The sequence below is a fragment of the Cyprinodon tularosa genome, unplaced genomic scaffold, assembly GCF_016077235.1.
Source record: "Cyprinodon tularosa strain WSP-4 unplaced genomic scaffold, ASM1607723v1 ctg814, whole genome shotgun sequence".
NCBI lineage: Eukaryota > Metazoa > Chordata > Actinopteri > Cyprinodontiformes > Cyprinodontidae > Cyprinodon > Cyprinodon tularosa.
In genome coordinates, this window is record NW_024039579.1 from 71,723 (window position 1) to 89,430 (window position 17,708).

At 40.9% G+C, this 17,708-nt stretch overlaps 1 protein-coding gene across 4 annotated transcripts in view; it reads left to right on the forward strand.

Moving 5' to 3' along the window:
• The window catches only part of ecm2 (extracellular matrix protein 2, female organ and adipocyte specific), a 28,365-nt gene extending 12,351 nt beyond the window's left edge, over positions 1-16,014 (forward strand). For 2 of the 4 annotated variants that reach the window (XM_038272016.1, XM_038272017.1), the window contains exons 4-12: positions 4,854-5,042; positions 8,262-9,032; positions 10,425-10,540; positions 11,451-11,586; positions 11,732-11,889; positions 12,656-12,795; positions 12,895-13,007; positions 13,788-14,001; positions 15,480-16,014. In XM_038272016.1, the coding sequence (XP_038127944.1) occupies positions 4,854-5,042; positions 8,262-9,032; positions 10,425-10,540; positions 11,451-11,586; positions 11,732-11,889; positions 12,656-12,795; positions 12,895-13,007; positions 13,788-14,001; positions 15,480-15,648 (2,006 nt within the window). In that variant the 3' untranslated portion in view covers positions 15,649-16,014. The remainder of the gene's footprint in view (positions 1-4,853; positions 5,043-8,261; positions 9,033-10,424; positions 10,541-11,450; positions 11,587-11,731; positions 11,890-12,655; positions 12,796-12,894; positions 13,008-13,787; positions 14,002-15,479) is intronic. The other 2 variants (XM_038272018.1, XM_038272019.1) reach the window with 2 other exon arrangements.
• The last annotated feature ends 1,694 nt before the right edge of the window (positions 16,015-17,708 follow it).

Genomic DNA, 17,708 nt, shown 5'->3' on the forward strand with positions numbered 1-17,708 from the left:
TGGGAGCTCAGAAACTTCCCACAGAGAAATGGGAGGAATCCTGCAGATCAGCACATTGAACCCGGTGCTGCTTAATTAGAAGGAAGGTGGCAGAAATCTGCAGCTCGGAGCTCAAGGCCTTTATGTCTGAGGCCGATGGAGAGAAACGGCTTTAGAGCAGCTAAAGAGGAGAACAGAAGCAGATCTGGACGTTTTATTTGCCCCTCATGATTTAAATTAGGTTTTAAAATGTCCCAGAAACATCTGCTAAAGTCCTTCAGTTCTCATCAGCTAAAACAAACCGGGAATAAAACAACAGCAAAAGACTTTCATTGTGTTATAAATCAGAAGATTAAAATATTCCCGCTTCATAACTTTTAAGTGAAGCTAATGTTAGTAATTTACTGCTTTATTTCAATAGTTTACCAAAAAGGCTTAATAATCTTCTGCAGATATATCAAAATAAAGATCCCTGAAATTTTCATTTCCGTAACTCCGTATTGAAGAGAAACACGTTTAAAACTGATATTTTAAAGTAATTTATATTAATTTTCAGCTAATGAAAACATGAATTTAAGATTAAAATATTAAACCAGACCCAAAAACTATTACAGAAATGTGAGCTTAATGTAAAAAAAATGTTGATGCCAAAAGTTTAAAGGTTCTTATGCTTCCATTATCGCTTAGAAAACCAAAAATATAAAGGAATCAATCTGATTAATTGACTAGAAATGCTGTCCCCCAGGAGTGGGAACAGGGGCTCTGCATAGGCTGGTGGGGGACCAGGGGCCCTGTATAGGCTGGTGGGGGAACAGGGGCCCTGCATAGGCTGGTGGGGGAACAGGGGCCCTGCATAGGCTGGTGGGGGCTCTGCATAGGCTGGGGGGGAACAGGGGCCCTGTATAGGCTGGTGGGGGAACAAGGGCTCTGCATAGGCTGGTGGGGGAACAGGGGCCCTGCATAGGCTGGTGGGGGAACAGGGGCTCTGCATAGGCTGGGGGGGGAACAGGGGCTCTGCATAGGCTGGTGGGGGAACAAGGGCTCTGCATAGGCTGGTGGGGGAACAGGGGCCCTGCATAGGCTGGTGGGGGAACAAGGGCTCTGCGTAGGCTGGTGGGGGAACAGGGGCCCTGCATAGGCTGGTGGGGGAACAGGGGCTCTGCATAGGCTGGGGGGGGAACAGGGGCCCTGCATAGGCTGGTGGGGGCTCTGCATAGGCTGGGGGGGAACAGGGGCCCTGTATAGGCTGGTGGGGGAACAAGGGCTCTGCATAGGCTGGTGGGGGAACAGGGGCCCTGCATAGGCTGGTGGGGGAACAGGGGCTCTGCATAGGCTGGGGGGGGAACAGGGGCTCTGCATAGGCTGGGAGGGGAACAAGGGCTCTGCATAGGCTGGTGGGGGAACAGGGGCCCTGCATAGGCTGGTGGGGGAACAAGGGCTCTGCGTAGGCTGGTGGGGGAACAGGGGCCCTGCATAGGCTGGTGGGGGAACAGGGGCTCTGCATAGGCTGGTGGGGGAACAGGGGCTCTGCATAGGCTGGTGGGGGAACAGGGGCTCTGCATAGGCTGGGGGGGAACAGGGGCCCTGCATAGGCTGGTGGGGAAACAGGGGTTCTGCATAGGCTGGTGGGAGAACAGGGGCCCCGTAGGCCTCAGAGGTCCTCAGACCTTTACTGCTTCTTCTTTCTCTGTTTCTCTGAAACAATTTTAATGATCAAAGTTGATTTAAAACAGAGCTGTTGATATAAAGAGATATTTTCTAAAGGTATAACATTCTATATTAAGGACATAAATACTTCAATAGCTACAGTTTAAAGTTAACCAGCTTAATATTAATTTTAAAATATTCCTTTTTTTTCGTTTAAAGCCTCAGGTAGAGGAGTGGGATAGAAAATGGATGGATAGATATTCTACACTAAAGTGTTCTCGATTATTTGCAAAGAACGAAACAGAGTCATCTTAAAAACATCACTATGTTGTGTCTGTAGAACTAATCTCTATATCATGTTAAAGCCAATTTTCTTTGTATTTCAACAAATAACCTCATCAGAAGCAGAATAAAAATATTTTATTTTATTCTAGAAATGTAAATATTAATTTTTCCTGAGATGTAAATAGTTTTTTTTTACCTTAATTTAAAAAGATAAGATTCCTGCTGGCTAAAATCTAAATGGTCAGAATCACAGGCGAAGTTCAGCAGGGCTCCATTCTGATGCTAACGCAACGGTACTGAAAACACTAAAAAAAATTAAAAAAACAATCCACTGGACTTTGTTTCCAAGTTTGAAGACGTTTTGCTTTCCATCCAGGAAGCTTTTTCAATTTAAAATGTCAGAAATAGTGTTGAGTTCGAGGCTTTATAGAGCGGACTAAGAACAAAGCCTTGACCTGGATGACTGAGAAGCTCCACCAGCATATCCCAACCTCAACCTTTTCTATGTTAAACTCATACAAAACTCTTCTTTTTTACATGGTGAACAGATTTAGAAAGTAAGGTCTTCATAAAAGGCTCGACACATTAATAGCCTTCATTTAAACTCTGCCAGACAAACAGTAAAAAATAAATAACTTTGTTTTCACTGAGTGAATAAACAGAGTCAAACAAAATGTAAAAGCCAGAAAGCAGAACTTTGAGTGTCTTACCAATAAAATGTTAAACATCCTGTCTGAAGAAGAGATATTAAACTGAGCACCAGGGAAAGATTGTCCCACAGGATAATCAGAGGTTACTGTCATTTATTATAAATCTCTGCTATCAAGGCAGCAATAAAGAGCCTGTGAGACAGGGAAGCAATATTTTAAAGAGAAAAGAAAAGCTCTAATGTATGTGTGCTCCAGCAGAGATGACAGGGGGACAGTCACCCTGCTCATATTAAAAAGGACAGAAATGTATTTAAGAGAAACTACCTGAGCCTCTATAACTACCTGTGCCCCTGCAGACCCAACAGGTAGCATGCCATTAGAAAGGATAGATGACAGACGGGACGCAGTCCAAACAGAGCCAGAGAGCCCCTTCCTGCTGCTCCACTGTGTTTTACAGTCTTTCCTTCTGACTCACTGCCAGTCGCAGCCCCGTCATGTTCAAGACCTCCAGCTCAAAGGTGGGGTTATCTCCCGGGGAGGAGACCCAACGCCACAAATCACTGCTTTGTCTGCTTCTTATGTACAAGTACAGGCCAGACAACAAACCAGACGCACAATTACTGTAACTGGACATAATGCTGCAGCTGAGGGGAGCATCGGGACCAGGATTAGATGGGGGCCTTGAAGGAGCCCAGGCCTTTACTGTATGTCCCCCATCTCTCTCTGCCCTTTTTATATGGTCCAACCCATAAATAAAACATACAAATAGAGTCTACTTTAGAACAGACATTGTTGGTGCATCACCCTAATTCACAAAGGCCTTACAATAAAAAATCTGCAGCTCAGATGATGCAGCACAGCAGACAGCGTCTCTCTATGCTGTTACAGCAGGAAGCATTTAAAGCAAGCGTTCTTCTTGCATTTGGAGGGAAATTACATATGTAATTATACGTGCACATTTCTATCAAATGTTGGTGAACAAATAAATTAAAAGAAAGCATTAGTTACCAATCAGAGTTTTGTATTTCATATGCTGTTGGCCTATATTTATACATTAATCTGTAAAAGTGTCAGACTGTTCCAGGTTTCTTTTATTAATCCAATGGAGTCATGGAGCTGCAGCTGTGGGAGATGTTCAGCTTTATTGGGCCTGTCCAAGTATTTCAACTGATCCCTCAGGTTTTACCATCTCACTTTCACCCGTACTTCTGCTTATCCAGGACAAGGTCGCAGAGGCGGTTTAACTCTACTTTTATTAGCAGTCTAACACAATGCAGATCAATAATATCTGCAGGAGCTAAAAGCTAAAGTGTTTATTACAGTTTCAGGCTGTTGTCCAATGACAGAAACCCTCTAATTAGGATTAAATATAATGTTTTAATCCTTGGTTAGTAATCAAGCTGAACTTTCAATTCAATTCAGTTTATTTCTATAGCACCAATTCACAACACATGTCATCTCAAGGCACTTTACAGTTAATCAGATCATCCAGTCAGATTTATTCAAAGTTTTTTATCTGAGGAAAACCAGTTGATTGCATCGACTCATTGACTAGAATGCAATCCCTCACACTAAGCATGCTTGTAGCGACAGTGGAGAGGAAAAACTCCCTTTGAACAAGAAGAAACCTCCAGCAGAACCAGGCTCAGTGTGAGCGGCCATCTGCTGAGGCCCACTGGGGTTCAAGGAGACAGAAGCAGAGATGCAAAAGGCAACTGTCAACCAGCGCCAGGCAGACGAGCTCCAAGCCAGCTCCCATGTCAGAGGATGAAGAGAGCACATCCAGTTAGTCACAGTCAGAGAAACAGGACTACACTGAAAAAAAAAACAAGTCGATCTCCAACGTCTATAAACAACTTTCATTATTTAAATATGATACATGTCATTATGGACATTTTACTTTTATATAAAACCTTCTCACCATAAAACTTGTCTGCAGCTTGTTTTAATTCTCAATAAACTGAATGATATATAATAAATACATTTGAAGCTCTAAATAATGTAGTTAGTTCATGTTGTTGGGACACTCAAAAAATGATCTAGAAATAATTAAAAGTTTCTTAAATTAAGTGTATTTACCCTTAATTTCAGTAGGTAAATGAGATAGTTTGCCAATGGAATGGAAATTTCTACAAATGCACTTATTTTAAGAAAAAAACGACTTATCTAGATTTCGATTTTTTCCAGTGGAGGAGGTTCAGCTCTGCTACATGTTGGTGTTATGATGAGGCAAATGTAAATAACAGTAACCCTGATGTTAAATGGACTCCCAACATGTCTGTGTTGCTCCAGGTAAGCAGGGCCAGTGCGTGTACCGCGGGCTGACCATGTTCGACCTGGCCGTCTGGTCTCCGTCGCCGTGTGTGACGTGTCTGTGCAGTGAAGGACGGGTGGTGTGTGATGAGATGAGCTGTCCCAGAATGCACTGCCCGTCCCCCGTCACCCCTGCAGGGCGGTGCTGCCCCGTCTGCATGGAGCCAGGTAGAAACACAACATGTGAGAGCGCCATGGTGCAGCATCCAGAGGAACCAGAGATGAATAGTGTTTGAACTAATTTCACTTTTAGCATCACAGATGTTTTTTTATTGTTGGATCTGACTGTAAATCTCAGAAATCTGGAGTTGGTTCCAGTTTCTGTCTCTGAGGCCTCAGCATGCTGCTTCCTGTTTACACCATGGCTTTAAAAATGTGCTCCACACATTTTGGACCAGCTAGCGCACATGTTGTGGACGTGTTCAACATGTTTGTATGTACATCTATGTTGGGGGTTTGCATCAGATAAGGTCAGACATAAAACAGAAAGTTTACAGCTTTAGGCAGTGGGTGGAGGAAACTGGTGTAAATGATGACGTCTCTTTATGAAACCCGGGAAAAAATGATCCGTCTCTTCATCCTGTTTTATTCAGATTTTCCTCCAAGCAGCCAGGCTTTCCTGCTCTCTCTTAAAAAGGATGAGATCAACATTTCTTCAGGCTTTCTGAAGGTCACACGGAGTCACACATTTTTTTCCCCCTCAACATGTAAAAAGATGAACAGTATCTGAATGTTGCATCTTTTAAGGGATAATTTAGATTCTGAGGTTCTGATCCTTAATTTCTGAGCAGGCAAAGTTTCTCCAGGGATAAATGCAAACAACTAAACTAGTTTAAATGTCTCCTGCTGGATGGAGAACAGCCAGGATTAGAGCCAACTTCTTCTCCACTTTACTAACAGAAGGAGTGGAACAATATCTGGATTAGGTGATTTTAAAATGCTGCTTCTCATAAAAGTGGTTCTGCCAAATAATGACTCAGGTTCTCTGGCAGAGATATATTTGTATGTTAATCTTTTTACAACTTTTCCTCTTTTTTAAATTTTGTGCAATTGATTTGATATTGTTTCTTATTTTCAAAACTTTTACCAAAGTAAATTTAAGAATGATAAATTAAATTTAATTCTTTCATATTGAAAATCTTTCATTACTATATTGCTAATTTTACATGGTCAGTTTAGGACATTTAGTCAATAGGTATGGCTAAAAATGATACAACCACCTATGATTTAAAATATATTCCAAAATACATGTTTTATGTCTTGCAGATTAATTGCTAAGAATTTGTTGACAAAATGAAACTAAATGTTAAAGTAATATTCTTTTAAGTCATAATATTTTTAAAAGTTTGCTTTTTTCATTTACATTAATTTCGATAATTGTTTGCATCCAATAGAAGAAAACGTAGCCACCCTCTGTCTTTTTTTTTTTTTTGCGGAAGTTTCATTTTTTGTATTAAAACACAGAAGACAGAAATAAATACAATTCTTTATTAGAATAAAGCCATATTTATATGAAAGCAAAGTGGTAATAATAGGAGACGGAAAATGTGTCCTAAAAAGAGGTTTTATAGAGATATTAAGATTTGAGTGAAATGATCAACTCAACTGGACCACAGCCTGAGAAGAGCATTTAAACCAAGAAGACAGGCTGTTCTTTCTTGGAAGAGGTAACATAAAAATAGGCAACCATGAAACACCCAAAGAAGGCTTTGACCTTGCAGATGAGAACTGTCCATCTATTGGCTGCAATGGTTGCTAGGCAATGATATCGATCATAGCCATTAGGAGAGAGAAAACAGGGAAGAGGGAAGTCAGACTTTGGGAGGTAGTTTAATTTTTGCAGACAGCAATTCTATTTGCAGGAAGCATTGAATCCGTTCCCAGAAACAAAGATTTTGAGGGAGAGAAGAAAATAATCAGAAGTTCTGAAAGCAAAAACTATGAGTTTCAACTAGAAAAACTAGAAAATCCTGCTTAAGAATAAAAGTGTGGGTCTTTAGCTGCTTCTAAGAGTCCAGATACCACTGCCATCAAACATTACGTGACAAATGTTATACATTAAAATCTATACAAATGTCCAGAAAAAACACATGAATAAGAAATAAATCAATAGAAATCTCTACCAAAAAATGCCCCATATAAAGTAAAATATAAATAAAAGTATTAGAACTGAAATAAAAGCATAACAGGGTTTATAATGACTGAACACTCCTGTGGAATAGAATTAACCTGCTAAATAAAAATGCACAGAATAACAAAACCCCACCCCCTGCAAACAAATGGGATTTTCCACACTCAGGGGTCAAAGTTCATGCAGCCTGTGACATGATCCCAGTTTGTTACTGGGTAATTATCAAGCTGATCCCAACACACATGACCCGGTCAGCTTCATCAGTGTGCTCTTATTTTGTAATATCTACAAAATAAGAGCACACTGATGAAGCTGACCGGGTCATGTGTGTTGTGCTCTTATTTTGTAATATCTACAGCCTGACCACTTCCTGTTAGGGTCTGAAGCAACAAACAGCATAAAGTGGCAGAAGGAGCAGGACGCTGAGAGAAAACAGCAGCATTTAGAGAATATTAAAAAAAAGGCCATTTCAGATAATTTGCTGCTGCATGAAATTTAACCCTAAATACAAAGCCAAGAACCACCTGAAATTTTGGTATTTTTTTGGAACAGAAGGTTGCGACACCTTAAAATTAAGGTAAGAGTCGGAAAAATACAGAAAAAATCCTGTACTTGCGTAGTCATTATTAGATAGTTTCCCAGAAGAGAAAGAAGAACAAAACAAACATTTCTCCAAAGACAATTGCTCTGTTTTCCATCCTGTTAAAAACCTGGAGGATCCTGTAATAAAATTTCAGACGTTCCCAGAATTTTCCAGATTCCATGAACTGGTGTTATTGCATTTATTATCTTTAAGAAAATGAATGAATGTTTTAATATCAAAGTGCATAAAGGTCCAGTTTAAACAGCTTCACCAAGCTTGACGTTCATCGATTGAGCTTAGGAACCGCCGTCGTTTGGTTCTGAGCTCAAACTGAGAGTCAGCAGAGCTGCTCCAGAGCGCGGCTGCTTGGAGGATCTCAGTCCAGATCATCTCCAAGCTTAGAGGCAGATGTTTCAGGAGGGGACCGGTCTACAGCAGCACTTTGCTCTGTAGCTTCAACCAGCTGGTCTGGAATCTGTCTGCAGCACTAACACAAACCCGTCTGTGTCCATCTGTCCAACTGTCTCCCTGCCTCTCTGTCCTTCATACCATCTCCTGTAGTTTCCTTCTTACTCCCTCCTCTCTCCTCTTTATCTCCTTCTCTCTCTTTCCTCTCTCTTTCTCTCCTTCCTTGCTCCCTGATTGGCTGCCCCGTGGCACCATGCACCCTAAGACTCCGAGTTCAGCCTTGAACTTTCTGGTGACTCCTCAGTTCCCAGTGACCCCAGTGAGCCCATCATCCCGCTGACCCAGGAGGAGATCCAGAGCATCCTTTGGCGGGAGGAAGAGGAGCACCGTGAGGAGGAGGAGCGTCTGAGGAAGAAGGATGAGGGCAGGAAGAAAAGAAGAAGAGAGAGGAAAGAGCGAGAGGAGAGGCAAAGGAAGATGGTTGAGGAGAGGAGGAGGGAGGAAGAGGAGGCCCTGAGGCTGCAGCTGAAGAAAGAAGAGGAGGAGTGGAGGAGACAGGTAGAAGAGGAGGAGAGACGCCAAGAGGAAGAGAGAAGAAGAGAACAGGAAAGAAGGATGGAAGAGGAAAGAAGGAGACAAGAGGAAGAGAGAAGGAGAGAGGAGGAACAAAGGATGGAAGAGGAAAGAAGAAGGCAGCAGGAAGAGGAGCAACAGAGGGAGGCAAAGGAGGAGGTGGAGGTGTGGCTGAGAGGAGATGTGTTCCAGATGCCCTCAGAAGAAGAGCTCATCCCCTCACCAGACCCAACACCTCCGGCTGTGACAGAGGAGCTGAGGGAGGAGCCAGAAGACATAGAGGGGGAGGAAGATGTGACACTACAGGTGGAGGAGGAGGAAGAGGAGGAAAGAGAGACGTGGATCAGAGGAGGCCTCCCTGCAGGCTGCGACATCTCAGACGTAACCATGACCTGCGAGAACGCCAACCTGAACCGCTTCCCTCCTCTGAGCATCCCGGAGCTCAAGTCTCTCAGCCTGGAAGGTGAGTCAGACAGACGACCGGGGGACAGAGGGGGACTCAGCAAAGGCTCCCATATCTCAGCCATACTGTTTGCTGCTCAGACAGTCTGCTTGCATTTTAAATTGTCGAGGTTATGTCGTAGAATAACTGCCAATAAAAACTAATGAATAGGTATCTGAATTTATAAATGTCGGTCAATAAACTTGTATAAATTCAGAATATGAATTTTCTCCGTGTATTAAACGTCTAATTCATGAGACATCAGATGCTTAATCTGTGAGAATAGAAGTTTAGAAGTTATGAATAAAAGGTCAACTTTAGCACAGGGCTGCAACTAAAGATTATTTTTCCAATTGATTAATCTGTTGATTATTTTTTCAATTAATCAATTAAATATTGGATAACCAAATGTTCCTTTTGTATATTTTTTATGAAATTAAACCAAGTGAAAGTAAAATGTTCCCGCTTGAAGAGTTCAGGGGGAAAAAATTTACTCTAATGCAAAATTTTCATATATTATTTCACAACTTTGGTATAATTACTGCTCTAAGTGGGTCACTCTGTCAGTTTCAGACATGATTTAGAGTCTATATTTTATTTGAGTATGAATCACAGATGTACAAGAAGGAATCTAAAACCCCAGATAAAGGTGTTACACTCCTTAATGCTCCTAGACGTTTTTGCTTGCTGCCTTTAAACAAGAAAACAAGATGAAGAAAATGGAACAAAATGTTCAATCAATGGTTCTATTTACATCACCTCTCTCTTCTTCTTGTCTAACAGTAGTAGGCAAACAACCCTCTAGTGGCGTACCGCCACCGACTGGTTAGGAGTGTAACAACTTCAGAGGTTGTAAACTCTTACTTGGAGTTTTGCAAGTTGTAGTATGTGTGAGTGTATTTAAGTGCCAAGACAATCTAGACAAACTATGAGAAAAATTAACTTAAAGACAACAGAGGACAACAAGACCAATGGACAAAGAATAAACAAGTGAAGAAAGAACCAGAGAGGCGAACAATCCTAAAAACAGCACCACGAAACACACAAAGGTTGTGGAGATGATGCAGGTGAGGATGCAGACACAGCCAGACAGCGGTGAATATTCTAGCAGGGAATCCCACTTCAACTAATGTTGAATATTGGTGATAATTTTAACCAACATAAAACTAAAACACAAAAAAAACCTTGTTTTACTTCGAATCAGGACCAAAAATGTTAATTAGTGCTACAAACTTGCTACAACCTGAATGGAAAACCCTGCTAAGATCTGAATCCTGTCTGGTAATCAGGAGTTCATGAAGCAGGAAATGTCCTCATTAAACTATTAGATATATTATTCTCAGATTCTTACAGAGAACAAACCAACACCGTCTTCATGGTTTTTATCTGGACTAACATTATTCTAATCTGCAGGAAACAACATCAGCAGCATCCCAGCAGAAGCCTTCAACGGCATTCCCAACCTGGAATGGATCAACCTGAAGAAAAACAAGCTGACCTCTGCTGGGATCAATCCCAAAGCTTTCACAGTAAGACATGTTGGTTAGAAGTAGCAGAGACCAACAGGCTCCATTCCTTTCTCTGTGGTCCCAATTGGGTTGAAGTCCAGCAGACATGTTTATGTGTAATAAACTAGGGCTGACTCCAACCGTTATTCTGCAAATCGATCCATTTGGTGATTATTATTTAGATCAATTGATTAATAATCAGATAGCCAAAGGTTCAATAAAGAACACTTTTTTATTAAATGAAACTAGTTGAAACTAAAATGTTTTCACTTGAGGAGTTCTAGAGCATATTGACAGATGAAAACTTTTTTTTTTTATCTTAAAAGCAAAATATTGGGGATAAATTTATTTTATATCAGTTCATAACTTTGGCTTCAACTGTAGTATTATTTAGTATTATCATTATTATGCACAGTTTCTACCTTACATCTCTGATGTTGCTGCTATTTTCAAATATACCCATTACTGTAAAAAATGTCCATAGCTGGATATTGGTTATTTATTCTCCAGGTGCACAGTTTTATATTGTTAAAACACTGTACAGTATTTGATGTGTTTCTTTTTTAACTCTTCACTATTATGTTATTCATATACATTTTTCTAAGGTCCACATTCATGTGACCATTTTTTCTATAATCATATTGCTGATGTAACACCAGAATTTCCCCTTTGAGGGACAATCAAGTTTGCATGTCTTTTGGACAGCGATCTTTTTAGAAAAACACACCCCCTTTCTGTAAGTACTAAAAATAAATAGAATGTGCAATTTAGCAGCTCTTATTCAGATTTGGTGTTATTACAGCTAAATATCTGAATGACATAGTAAGGACCTAAACATATGTTGGGCTGTCACTACAAACACTAAAAAATGCTTTTAGATCCAAACATTGTCCTTTAAATGGTTCCCAGTCTGACCGGTCTGTTGTTGCAGGGCCTAAAGATGCTGAGGCGTCTGTACCTGGATGAGAATCTTCTAGACGTGGTTCCACCTGACCTCCCCCCGACTCTGCAGGAACTGAAGATCAATGACAACCAATTGAGAGGAATAGATGAAAACGTCTTCCGAGGTAAAGAGATACCATCCAGACAGGATTGGTGGCTTGTTAAGCTTTGTACTTTATTACTGTTTAATTGTATTCATGAGGTTATTTAGTCCATCTCTCTTGTGGATTTTTTTTATTTTAGCTAAACACCATTTTTTTCCTGTTTCAGATCTTAAGAACCTGGTGATTCTGGAGCTGGAGGGGAATTTGCTGAGTGAAGGGAACGTCAGACCGCGGGCCTTTGCACCATTGACTCAGCTCTTCTACCTCAGACTGGGAAGAAACTATTTCCGCACTATTCCACAAGGCCTTCCTAAGTCGCTACTGGTATAACATTTTCAAAATTATCCATTATAGAAGTTCAAAACATGAAACTGAAGGAAAGAAGGTTTGTCTAATTTGGTGAATAAGAGTTAATAGGTTTGGTTGATGCACCCGAAGGCTGATTACTTATTTGAGATTTGTGTCCATCCTTTGGAAAGCCTGGCCTTCAAGGAACTCCCAGAAGAAGTTGAAAGTCAATCCCTGCCAAGTCCTGAAGATCCCGTTGTTTTTAGATAGCAAAACATAAACAGCTTTAGTGTTTCAGAAGGCTGAGGAAAAAAGAAGAAAAATCTAAAACAAAAAAAATATGCCAAAGTGGAAGAACCAAAAGAAATCAAGCAATTTTTATCTACTAGAGCAATAATTGTTAAAAATAAATACAACATTTGTACCAGGAGATATACACTGTGATCAGGTTTTCAGAGATTCATGCTGCTTCATGCTCTGTGAAATCAAATAAGTTCCTCCTTGACTGTGATGTTTAACCTCTTATAAGTGGGAAACCGACCTAGCCAACTAATTACAGCTTCAGGTTAACCACAGAGAGGGCTGAGTACTAGCAGGGCGCTGCTAGTGGTCCATCTAGAACACACCTTCTACAAACATAGAACCACAAACCTTCTTCATGTCACGAATCAAAACAACCCACCGTAACATCTGATAATAGGCTCTAAAATTCAACTTTAACCAAGTCAAAACATTAAAGCACTGCCAGGATATTACAACAATGCAGTGTTAAAGTGCTGGACGGTTCTTCTTTCCTCTTCAGGAGCTGCATCTGGAGAGCAACCTGATCGAGGAAATCTCAGAGACGGTTTTAAATCAGACCACAAACCTAAACCTGATTTCTCTGAGACACAACAAGCTGGACGAGACCAGGATCGCCCCCATGGCCTGGTTCAACCACAGGTCAGACCTAAACAGAACCATCAACTATCAACTATCAGGGTCTAAGAAACTATCAGTTTGGTTCAGTCTAGACATTAAAGCATATGTCTTTTTCTGCAGGAACCTGGAGTCCATTGATTTGTCCCATAATGACTTGTATCTGGTTCCATCCTACTTGCCCAAGTCATTGGTCCACTTAGTGCTGGTGGGAAACAACATAGAGAGAATACCCGGTAGGTTAAAGGATAAAAATTGTTTTAAAGGTCTGTTAAAAACCTTACGGGTAGCTGCTGTAGAAGACCATCACAAGAAATCCAGTAGATGTGGTGTGGGGTTCATAAAATGTATGTTTTTGCAAAAGAAGAACTGAAATACAGACTTATTCCTGCAGGAAGGAGAGACAGTTGAACTCCAGACTCAAACACACTGTCTCCCACAGGACCTCCTCCGCAGAGCATTTTATTAACAGAACATGACACATGGTTACAAACAGAGTATTGTTCTGACAGAACAATCGATCAGCTCATGAAGACAGAATGCTCCATCAGAATGACAAGGCAGGATGGTCTCCTGACTGAATCATGAGACAGGAGTGGAGCATCCCCTCGCACAAATGTTTTATAAGCACACATTAATTTTATAATCATCATTGAATAAACCTAACATGTGGTTTATTAGTCTGATAAAACAGGCGAAGCTACAGCAGGGCTGAATTATTAAACGGGGCTGAGTTATTGACGAGAATTAGCACATGATTTTATTCTTTGGTTTTGTTTTTATTGTTAAATAGATTTTGTTGTTTTTAACAGTTTTATTGCTCATTTTCTTTGTCTTAGGTTTTACATTTGAACTGAGACAGCACTAACTTTATTGTGTAGATCAACTGTTCTTCAGCTGTCATTAGTTTGCTTCTGCAACATCCCGTATCCTGTTACTGAAAAGTACAGTATAAATAAACCTTTTTACACACTTCAACCTTTAACAGATCAAAATGTCCTCTCATTCCTTCACAGGATACATCTTTGCCCACATGGATCCCGGTCTGGAATACCTCTACCTGTCCTTCAACAAGCTGGACGGGGAAGGAATCGAGCCAGAGTCATTCTTTGGCGCCTATCACTCCATGACGGAGATGTGCCTGGACCACAACCAGCTGATCCACATCCCTCTTGGAATCAGTGAAATGACCAACTTACATTTTCTTCGGCTAGACAGCAACAGGATCAGGTAGAGAACCAACTTCCACAGAGGTTTTATTCACCATATGTACCGACACACGCGTTCCCTCTGTAATCCACCAAGATCAGCAGTAAATTTCCTTCAACACAGCAGTCTGACTTACTCATCACCTCCAGCTAGACAACATTAAAAGGTTGCCTTGACAACCAGAAACAAAATAAGCCGATTCCAGTTTCCACCTTAGTGTCTCACCTCATCACCCAGAGAAGCTGAGGAAAATTCGAAAGCTCAGAGTAAAGGGAAAAAAAAAAAAAAAAAAAAACGACACGGAGGCAGATTTTTCTTCCAAACTAAAATATTTAACCTCTTCTTTTTTTCATGTGGATACAATTACTAAACTCTTCCACATGCCAGTTGTGAGATCTTTATCCTCAGTGCTCCAACATCAACAACCTCCACAGTAGCTACAGTGTTGTTCCAGTGAGGAGGAGTTAGAGCTCCTGCAACATGCAGGGACGGAATTAAATTCACTGAGTCCAGCTTTCGTTACAGCACTGAGTTTACTAGACCGTCCCGAGTGAGACATTAAGATTAGTAGAGCAGTTCTGAAGCCCCAAGTGAAGCATAGAAAACGGCTGTGTGTGTTTAGATGTTTCCAGCAGTTTTAAATGGAGTGATAACTTCCTCCTTCTGCTACTGTAGACGGCTTTCAACCCGAAGTGAAAGGTACTTTGGATAAAGAATCAATGGTGCAAATCTGTCAAACTCTGGATATTCTTTGATCTATTCACCCCGTCCTGTGCCATGCATTCAGAGCAAAGTATCAGGTTCTGCAGCAAAGCTCTGTTCATTTCATTTTGCTGTGTATCATGATCTTGAGGGTTTTTTTTTTTATTTATTGGCAACGTTGCACAGAGTAGAGAATCTTTAATATTTGGAGAAGGGACTAAGGGTTGCTCTCTGATGGTGTTTCACTTAGAAAAACCAGTAAGTTCTTTAAAAAAACGCAGAAATTAAAAGAATACAAGCAAAAGACCTTAAAATAAAAGCAGATCTTGAAATGTCTCATCAATAAATGTTGTAATTAACAAGCTTTTTCTTTTTGCAGCTAATAAAGGCAGGTTTTTTTTTTTATATACAAAGTTATGATAGACGTACAAAACCTTCTTTATGTGTTGGTGTTCTAAGAGAATGCCATTTAATTTCGAGATAATCAAAAAACAGAAATTATTATTTTTTGATGAAAAACTTTAAAAAGAAGAAATTAAAGGACAAAATATAGGGGAAAAAAATATTAATGTTTGAAACATTTCCTGGAAAATCAGAAGAAGAAAAAAATCATCGCAAAATAAACAGACTGCAGACGGAGCAGCAGGAGGCGGGAATTGTGGAATAGTAAAGGAATCCCAGATGTGAAGAAAATCCTCAGAATTAAAAACTCTCACGTAAATTAATAATAATAATAAAAAAATGTAAAAAAAAAGTTGTAAGTTGGGTCTAATTGAGCTTTATTTTGGACATTCCAGAAGCATTCCTGAGGGAAGCATCTGCGACCTGGACAACCACGAGGAAACTAATCTGGTGGCATTAAGGATGGACAACAACTACATCGATCCCAACAAGGTGTCACCAGCAGCCTTCTCATGTTTACGTTCTGCTTCCAGTGCGGTTCTGAAACCTCAGAAACCCATGTGAGCAGAAGATCCTCAGAACCAGAGACTAACAGACATTTGTTGGAAAGATTCTGGTTTTGAATCAATGAACTAAGAACGTTCCCTCAGATCTGTGATGTTCAGGAACATGGTTGGAGAATCTTTTCCGATCTGTCTGGACTTCATGTTGTAAGATTTTGGGCTGCTCTGCCCCTACATGACACTTGGGGTCTGGTAAGTTGTTCTGCTGGGTCACATGGACCACCTTTGGCTGTTAGACTATGACTGAGAACTTCCAGGCTTCACAAACCAAACACATCTGTCTCCTTAGGTAAAATGTTAAACTCTGTAAAGTGGAAAGAACTCCTTCCCTGGAGACTGTAAAATAGTAATAAAGAAATGGAAAGAATTTCTCTGCAGTGGGACCAGAACACATTATTTCCTAACGACCTCAGCAGCTTCATGTTCTGAGCTCTTTCTTCCAGGAGTTTCTTCTATAAAAGCGAAAACAAGGTGAGGGGGGTGGGAAGTGTTCCTTAGACTCTATGAATTACTGAATCTAAATATGTTTAAGGTGCAGGTCAAAACGTGTTCAGCAGGAGAGTTAATGGCTTCAGCAGACGAGGTAACAGTAACTGTCAGGACATGTCAGCTCAGGTTGGTTTCTCCTCAGTGAATAAGGTAGAGACGGGACAGGGAGTTCCTCTGGGGGGCTTAAAAGAGATTTAAAACTAATATACAGTCATGGGAGAAGGTTTCAGTGATTGGCTCACTAAAAGCAGGGGTTTTCTTTGCCTCCATGGCAAATAATAAGCATTAACCAATGCCAGGAGGAAAAGACATCAGCAATGAATTTAGAGAAGCAACTGTTGATTCCCGAAAACCAGGAAAGGGTCATAAGGTCATCTCCAAATAAGATAAAGTCCATTATCCTACACAGAAAAGAATTATAACATTTAAATATTATATCATTTAAACATTATAACATCTTAGCCATTTTTCTCAGGAATTGAGATCCGAGAAGATCCAGCCCAAGGTTAGAGCATGGAGATCAGAAATGTCCAGAAAGGAAGGAGCTTCAACGCAGACTCTACAGGTCAAAGTTAACAGTTAAAGGTCATGACCTTGAAACAGTCTGCCTTATCTCAGCTTACTCTTGATGATACTCAAAAGAATCTCGTAGGTTCTACAGGCAGATAAAAAGGGGTCCACAGTCTGCTAAAGGAGGTTCTACAGGCTGCTAAAGACGGTTCTAGAGTCTGTTAAAGTAGGTTCCATAGTCGGCTAAAGGAGGTTCTAGATTTTGCTAAAGGAGGTTCTATAGTCGGCTAAAGGAGGTTCTACAGTCTGCTAAAGGAGGTTCTACAGTCGGCTAAAGGAGGTTCAACAGTCGGCTAAAGGAGGTTCAACAGTCGGCTAAAGGAGGTTCTACAGTCTGCTAAAGGAGGTTCTACAGTCGGCTAAAGGAGGTTCAACAGTCGGCTAAAGGAGGTTCTATAGTCGGCTAAAGGAGGTTCTAGATTCTGCTAAAGGAGGTTCTACAGGCTGCTAAAGGAGTTTCTACAGTCGCCTAAAGGAGGTTCTAGAGTCTGCTAAAGCAGGTTCTACAGTCTGCTAAAGGAGGTTCTAGAGTCTGCTAAAGGAGGTTCTATAGTTGCCTAAAGGAGGTTCTAGAGTCTGCTAAAGCAGGTTCTACAGTCTGCTAAAGGAGGTTCTAGAGTCTGCTAAAGGAGGTTCTACAGTCTGCTAAAGGAGGTTCTAGAGTCTGCTAAAGGAGGTTCTACAGGCTGCTAAAGGAGTTTCTACAGTCGCCTAAAGGAGGTTCTAGAGTCTGCTAAAGCAGGTTCTACAGTCTGCTAAAGGAGGTTCTAGAGTCTGCTAAAGGAGGTTCTATAGTCGGCTAAAGGAGGTTCTACAGTCTGCTAAAGGAGGTTCTACAGTCGGCTAAAGGAGGTTCAACAGTCGGCTAAAGGAGGTTCAACAGTCGGCTAAAGGAGGTTCTACAGTCTGCTAAAGGAGGTTCTACAGTCGGCTAAAGGAGGTTCAACAGTCGGCTAAAGGAGGTTCTATAGTCGGCTAAAGGAGGTTCTATAGTCGGCTAAA